Source organism: Melozone crissalis, unplaced genomic scaffold, assembly GCF_028551555.1.
Source record: "Melozone crissalis strain CALT ecotype California unplaced genomic scaffold, PUWL_Pcris_2 ptg000231l_1, whole genome shotgun sequence".
Taxonomy (NCBI): Eukaryota; Metazoa; Chordata; class Aves; order Passeriformes; family Passerellidae; genus Melozone; species Melozone crissalis.
Window position 1 is genome coordinate 909,480 of NW_026535993.1, and position 8,005 is coordinate 917,484.

The following is an 8,005-nucleotide window of genomic DNA, read 5'->3' on the forward strand; positions in this document are numbered from 1 at the left end:
GAGAAGGGCTGGTGGGAGATGTGGTGGTCGGAGGCTGCCTGGGGCACAGTCACGATGAAATAATCAAGTTGTCAAAATCCTCTGAAAGAAGGAGGGACATAAACAAAATGTCTACACTGGAATTACGCAGGGCAAACCTTGGCCTATTCAGGATGCAGATTTGGAGAGTACTGAATCAGGTACTGATTTTTTAAGGGAAACAGCTGTTAAAACTAAGGTGTCCAGGAAGGATGGACACACCTCAAGAAAGTAATCTGAAGGGGGAAGGAGCAGCCTGTCCCTCTGTGCCAAAGTTGAACCAGAGAGGAAAATGAGTGTCCTGGCTGGGCATGAGGGTTTTGTGGGAACTCAGAAAAAATAGGTCAGGCAAATCAGGAAGTTTTTAAGGATGTTGTTTGGTCATGCAGAAAGAAAAGTGGAGAGATGAAAGCTCAATTAGAGCTTCACCTGGCCACTTCTGCAAAAAGTAATTAAGAAAACCTTTTATAAATAAACTAATAGCCAAAGGAGGAATAAGGAGAACCCCTACTCAATAGTGGATGCACTGGGGAATAGAGTAACTAAGGATAAGGAGAAAGCTGAGCTGCTTAACACTTTGTGTATCTCAATTGTCAAAAAAAAGACATTTTCCTCAGGACAAGTGTTCTCCTGAGCTGTAGATGGGCACAGGGAGCAGAACAGCCCCCTGTAATCCAGGAGGAAGCAGCTGGGGACCTGCTGAGCCCCTCAGATGCTCACAGGTGCCTCTGGGAGCAGATGGGATCCATCCCAGGGGGATGAGGGAGCTGGTGGATGAGCTCCCCAAGCTGCTCTCCATCATTTACCATCAGTGCTGGCTCAGCAGGGAGGTCCCAGAGGACTGGAGGTGCCAATGTGAGCCCATCCCCAAGAAGGGCTGGAAGGAGGAGCTGGGCAACTCCAGGCCTGTCAGCCTGACCTGGGTGCCCGGCAAGGTTATGGAACAGATCACCTCGAGTGCCATCACAGGGCACCCACAGGATGGTCGCAGGATCAGAGCCAGCCAGCGTGGATTTCAATATCTGCATTGATGATTGGCAAGAGGGGATTGAGTCCAGCATCAGCGAATCAGCAGATGACACCAAGCTGGATGTGAGTGTGGATCTGCTGGAGGATAGGAGGGCTCTGCAGAGGGCCCTGGAGAGGCTGGATGCAGGGCCCAAATCCAACAAGGTGAGGTTGAACAAGACCAAGTGCCAGGTCCTGCACTTTGGCCACAACACCCCCTGCAGTGCTACAGGCTGGGGACAGAGTGGCTGGACAGCAGCCAGGCAGAAAGGGACCTGGGGACACTGATGGACAGCAGGCTGGACATGAGGCAGCAGTGTGCCCAGGTGGGCAAGAAGGCCAATGGCTCCTGGCCTGGATCAGGAATGGTGTGGCCAGCAGGAGCAGGGCAGTGATTCTTCCCCTGCACTCGGCTCTGGTGAGGCCACACCTCGAGTGCTGTGTCCAGTTCTGGGCCCCAATTTAGGAAGGCCATGGAGGGGCTGGAGCGTGTCCAGAGAAGGGCAACAGGGCTGGTGAGGGGTGTGGAACACAAGTCCTGTGAGGAGAGGCTGAGGGAGCTTGGGTGGTTTATCCTGGAGAAGAGGAGGCTCAGGGAGACAAGGCGGTGTCAGGGCACAGGTTGGACTTGATGATCTCCAAGGACTTTTCCAACCTTGCTGATTCTGTGACTCTCTGGAACCACCCTTGGAGCAGTTGCAGGAGGAGCCCTGGGCCTCCTCTTCAGAAGCTCCAGCAGCCCAGGTCCCTCAGCTTCTCCTGCCAGCCCCAAAGCCCATCTTGTCTGTCCTGCAGAGCCTCTGCAGCTCCTCCTCAGTGCCCAGAACAGGGAGCCCCAGAGCCAGACACAGCAGCCCAGATGTGCCCCCCTGGCCTGGGAAGCCTCTGGCAAGGGAGCAGCTCGAGGCAGTGCAGGAGCCTGCAGACAATTACTGAAGTCACCCCAGGAGAGAAGACAAAAGTGAAGCATAGGAAATGCTCAGGGCTGTTTGGGGGTGGCTGCCAGGCAGCCCTGGCTCTGAGCAACAGCGTCTGCAGTGGGGCAGGAAACTCCCAGCTGATGGGAAAAAATTTTCTGGCTGACTGCAAAGGCCACGACAAACCTGTGATTTCCCTGGTGTCCCCCAGCCCTTGCTGGCCCCAGGGGCTGATGGCATTTGTGCTCCCTCGGGTTCATGTCCTCACACCAACAGCATGGGGGTGCTCCCCCTGCTCTGTGCAATGCAAACAGGGGCTGCTGAGCCAGTGCTGCCGTGTCTATGCCTGCAAGGATGGGGCACCTGTGTGAGCTGGGGGAGAGGCCAGGGCTGCAGAGGGGGGATGTTGTTGGCAGCTCCATGAGGACACTCTGGGACGCTGCCCTGAGCTGTCCAGCGCACTGGGGATGGATCAGCGCCTGCTCTGCTGCTCCTTCCCGTCTGCCCCAGGGCCCTTGCAGAGCCCCAGCCATGCTGTTTGCCCCCAGCCTGCCCACGGCCAGCCTGGGGCTGCTCACGGGGCTTTTCTGCGCTGAGCATTGGCCTGGGCGTGTTCTTGAGAGAGCATGGGCAAGGAGCCTGGAGCCCCCAGGGCCTTGGCTGAGGCGTCAGCGCTGCCCCAGCAGTGCCCATGGCCTGTCCCTGCTGCAGCCCCGGCACTGCCACCCCCAGGGCTGTGCCCGGCCCCGAGAGCACTCAGGCCCTGCAGCAACACCAGGGCCACCAGGGCAGCGGGGCAGGGCCACGGCAGCAGCACTGGCAACACCAAGTGCTGCTGCTGCTGGGCACAGCTGCTGTGCCCGCCCTGATCTGCCCCCAGCTGTGCACACAGCCGTTGCTGCTGCAGCTCCAGAGAAGGGAACAGAAGGGGGAACTCTGGTGAAAACTCTGTTGGCAGATCCTTTAGCTCCTTTAAAGTCACCAAGAGCTCAGCTCTGCATTGGTAAAGTTTGTGAGCCACAGCAAATGTGGAGGGAAAATAAATGAAATGAGGCCCAACCAATGGCATTTCTTTATGGACATTATTAAAAAAATGAAACGAAAGAAGAGAACATAGCAACCACTAAACCAACAAGAACTATCAAAGATGACTTTTATTACATGTGACTTCAAGAAATTTGCAACCAGTTTAATGTTTCTGAAACCATCCTGTCATAAGTCTCCCCATTGCAGCCTTGAGCTCCTGGTTCCTCAGGCTGTAGATGAGGGGGTTCAGGGCTGGAGGCATCACCGAGTACAGAACTGACAGGGCCACATCCATGGAGGGGGAGGAGATGGAAGGGGGCTTCAGGTAGGCAAAAAATGAGGTGCTGACAAACAGGGCGACGACAGCCAGGTGAGGGAGGCAGGTGGAAAAGGCTTTGTGCCGTCCTTGCCCAGAGGGGATCCTCAGCACAGCCCTGAAGATCTGCACATAGGAGAAAACCATGAACACAAAACAACCAAGACCTAAGGATGCACCAACCACAATGAGCCCAAGTTCCCTGAGGTAGTATCTGGAGCAAGAGAGCTTGAGAATGTGTGGGATTTCACAGAAGAACTGGTCCAGCGCATTGCCATGGCACAGGGGCAGGGAAAATGTATTGGCTGTTTGCATGAGAGCATAGAGAAGACCACTGGCCCAGGCAGCTGCTGCCATGTGGGCACAAGCTCTGCTGCCCAGGAGGGTCCCGTAGTGCAGGGGTTTGCAGATGGACATGTGGCGGTCGTAGCTCATGATGGTCAGGACGGAAAACTCTGTTGCAAGGAAGAAGATAAAGAAAAACACCTGAGCAGCACATCCTGTGTAGGAAATGATGCTGGTGTCCCAGAGGGAATTGTGCATGGCTTTGGGGACAGTGGTGCAGATGGAGCTCAGGTCACTGAGGGCCAGGTTGAGCAGGAAGAAGAACATGGGCGTGTGCAGGTGGTGGCCGCAGGCTACGGCGCTGATGATGAGGCCGTTGCCCAGGAGGGCAGCCAGGGAGATGCCCAGCAAGAGGCAGAAGTGCAGGAGCTGCAGCTGCCGCGTGTCTGCCAATGCCAGCAGGAGGAAGTGCCTGATGGAGCTGCTGTTGGACATTTGCTGTCTCTGGCCATTGGAACCTTTTGAAGAAGGAATTACAGTGATAATTGAGGGGAGATTTCTCACAGAAAAGGCAAAGCCCTTTCGCATAGACTCATTCTGGCCACTAAACACCTCCCCCTTGTCTATGTCTAGGAGATCTTCCTTCACCTTTGTTGCTGGAGCCCTGATTGCTGCTGGCCAATGTTTTGTCAGGAGCTGGACCTTGACCTGCAGGACACCTGAGAGTCAGCCCTGACCCCCAGTTGGTGCAGGGAACAGTGAGGGCAGGGACCAGTCCTGGTTTTGGGACATGGATAAGTAATGTACCCCTAAAGCAGAGGAGCTGACTGGGTGAAGGGATGGGGATAACAGAAGGCAGAACGAGAGATTCTGCTGCACCTGGGGAGACCAGAGAGTCCAGAGAGGCAGGAGGATTGTCTGAGGCTTAGTGCAGACTGAGGGAAGCTGCTCTGTCCCTCTCTCCTGTTCCAGCTGCCCTGCACTTGCACCTTTCTGAAATCCACTCCTGTGTTACCCTGGACAGCCAGGAGACACTGCTGAGAGCAGAGGGATCCCTGGCACACAAAGTGGCTCCTGCCTTTCCCAGAGTCAGGAGAGTGGGCTCATTGCCAGCCTCCCAGGCTGCCCTGCCCAGAGCTGCCTGGGCACAGGGAGCTGGGACACCCCATTGCTGTGCTCAGCCTGCACAGGAGGAGCCCAAGGGCTGGGCCTGGCCCTGCAGCTGGAACTGCCATTGCAGATAGCCCCTCAGCAATGCCAGCAGCACCTGGGCAAGGCAAGCAGAGAGAGAGAGCCGGGCCTGAGGAAAAGCCTTTCCCTGGCCAGCCCTTCCCAGCCCCTGACAGGCAGCAGCAGGGCAGGACAGTGGCCCTCAGGCCCTGGTCAGCAGGGAATGGGCACATGGCCGCAGAGATGCCCTTCATCTCTGGGGCTGCTCTGCCGGCCCAGGAGGGACTGAGGGCCCTGAGCCACCGGGCTGAGGGCTGTGCTGGCTGCGAGGGGACACAAGAGCTGTGCTGCTCAGGGCAGAGTCTGCCCTGCAGGGCAGGCCCGGCAGGTGTCACATCTGCCCTGCAGCAGGGCTTCCCTCAGCACTGCCTCCCTCTCTGCCTGCCCACGGCTCTGCTGCTGGAGCTGTCCCAGCCCCAGCTGCTCCTGTGGCCCCGGGCTCCTTCCCTGCCAGAGCTGCCAGAGCCCAGCCCAGCCCCTGGGCCAGCCATGCCCTGCAGCTGCTGGGCCCTGCAGGGATTAAAGAACAGCTCCCCCAGCCTGGGCACCAGGGAAAGGTGATGCTGCATGGATCTGGAGGCTGGACAGGTGCAGGAAATTGCTGAGGTGCCCAGGAATGCTCAGTGTGATGGTTTAAGTGTCTCAGCCCCTGATCTACCCTGCATAGTTAATTTTCTATTGCCACCAAGCTGAGCCAGGGAAAAGTGGGGGCACAGATTCAGGAAAGCAGAGACCCAAACAGGAAACTCCTGCCCTGAATGAGCTCATGAAAAGTCACCCTGGGCATGAGCTGGAGCTCTGTACAGCCCTGGCTGCAGCCCCAGCTTCACCCCCTGCAGCCGTCCCTGGCAGCAGGAGCTGTCCTGCTCTGTCCCCTCTGATGGTGCCCAGGGCAGCCCCACTCTGCAGCACATCCTCCCGCAAAGCAGAAACAGCAGCAGAGCATCCTTACAGTCACATCAGTCCTGTCCTGGGTCAACTTCAGGAGATCCCTCCAGGAGCACAGGGGACGTTGCCCTGCACCCACACACTCACCATGCACAGGGCTGTGAAGATCTTTCCCCAAGTGAAGTCTCAGCTCAATGTCTTCCCAATCCTGATTGTTTTCAGCCTGTCTCTGCCTGGCTCCTGTCACCTCAGTGTGGCAGAGCCCTCAGCCCTGCTGGGCTGGGAGAGGAGGTGGCCCTGGGAAGAGCTGTTCCTTTAAAGCTCAGCAGCACAGACACAGCACAAGAACTTTAATGAGCCTCTTGGGGATTTGGTGTTGTTTACATCAGTCCAGTCCCTGAGAGAGTGCTCAAAAAACTTCTCAAGAACTCAAATTTAAAATGAAACTCTGAAGTTTCTTGAAGTTTTAATGAGTCCCACAGATGGACACGACTGAGAAAGTGTCCCCAGGTTCCAGGTAAAGCAGAACACTGGAGGCAGTGATGACAGCTGGGGACAAACAAGGCCAAGGTGTCTCTGGTGCTGAGCAAAGCTGGATGTGTTTGAGGAATGCAAAGGGCCAAGGCCTGAGCCCCAGCCCCTGGCCAGGCAGATGCTGTCCCTCCCTCCTTGCTCAGGGCTCTTCCGGGATGGGCACTGGCGTGTGGGGATGTGCAACGGCAAGGGCAGGAGCATGGGGCAGCTCCTGCCAGGCTGCTGAGCAGGGACAAGGAGGCAATGAGGCCCCAGGCCTGCAAGGGTCACTTGTCTGCTGCTCCTGCCTCAGGCCCAGGCCCAGCAGCCATGGCCAAAGTGCTGCCCAAGTTGGCTCTGGCAGGGCTGTCTTGCAGCTGCTGCACATACCTGTGCCCTGTGCAGCCCAGGCTGTCCCATGGTGTCCCTGCCCTGCGCCTCTGTCCCTGCAGGCTGTTGGCATCCCCTGGCTGCCCCACCTGGCTGGCCCCTTCCTTTGCTGCCAGCTCTGCCTCCTGCCTGCCTCTGCCTGCCTACACAAAGCCTGGGGCTGATACCAAAAGGCTTCATTCCACTTTTACCCTGCCTGTGAACTTTTAGTACAGGAACAAGGCTTGCAGGGCCGATTTCCCATCAAGGATGGTTGGAAGAAAAGAAGACATTTGGCTCAGGGGTGCAGGGATAGAGAAAACAAGGAGGGAATCTGGGAACTTGAGGTGGGTTTTATGGAAATGGGTAAATTGTAATTCACATTTATCAACGGTATATGAGCAACACATTGGTAGAATTACACATTCATGTGAGGTTAGTAGTTTTCCCATGTTGGACCTCTGGCCTGAGTAAATGATACCTTCTGAAATTGCAAATGAGTGTTAAGGAAACTCATTCTGATATTTCAGAGATTTGGTGAGAGTCTGGCCTCAGAGAACCAAGGAGTCAGCTGTGACACTGTACAAACTCATGGCACAAAGTGTCCATGGTGACACAGCAGAACCCCATGGAACCAAAATCCATTTGGGCACATTGGGGCCACATTGAACCAATGGTCCATTGTGATACTGAGGATCTAAGGAGACCATTGTGATCCTGAGAAACCTCTTGGAACCAAGGGGCCATTGTGACACAGAAAGGCCTGGTGGAACCATGGGTCCATTGTGACACTGCAGAACCACACGGAACCAAGGTGACCGTGTTCTACTGTGGGACCTCATGGAACAAAGGGTCCATGGTGACACTGCAGCACCAAGGAGACTGCTGCTGGCGGTGTGAGAGCTCATGGAAGCACAAGTCTATTGTGACACAGCAAGGCCTGATGGAATCAAGGGTCCCTTGTTAAACTGTGTGGCCTCATGGAACCATGAGTCATTGTGACACAGCGTAGCCACATGGAGCCAAGGGGCCGCTGTGACACTGCGGATCCAAGGAGACCATTGGGACTGAGGAACCTCATGGAACCAAGAGTCCATTGTTCCACTGTGGGGCCGTGGGGAACCAAGGGGAGCACAGTGACATTGTGGGGCCTCATGGAACAATGGAGACTGTTCTGACACTTTGGGACTCACTGGAACCAAGGGGCCATTAGAGCATGGCAGGGCCTGGTAGAATCAAGGGCACTGCAGTGAACACTGTGGGTGTCCATGGGATGAAGTGTCCATTCTGACACCATGGAACCAAGGATACCAATGTGACACTCTGGGGCATCATGGAACCCAGGGTCCATTGTGACACAGCAGGGCTTCATGGAACCATGGAGGCCATTTTTACACTTGGAGGCCTTGTGGAACCAAAGGGCCATTGTGGCACT

General features: G+C 56.0%; 1 protein-coding gene across 1 annotated transcript; it reads right to left on the reverse strand.

Moving 5' to 3' along the window:
- Positions 1-3,132: 3,132 nt before the first annotated feature.
- Positions 3,133-4,071, reverse strand: LOC128949385 (olfactory receptor 14C36-like). Its single transcript, XM_054294247.1, has one exon. The coding sequence runs from the start codon at positions 4,063-4,065 to the stop codon at positions 3,133-3,135; it is 933 nt and encodes a 310-aa protein (XP_054150222.1). The 5' UTR covers positions 4,066-4,071.
- Between the last annotated feature and the right edge of the window lie 3,934 nt (positions 4,072-8,005).

Bases quoted from the DNA above. Each gene is read 5' to 3' on its own strand.
- LOC128949385 (XM_054294247.1), bottom strand. From the start codon at position 4,065: ATGTCCAACAGCAGCTCCATCAGGCACTTCCTCCTGCTGGCATTGGCA.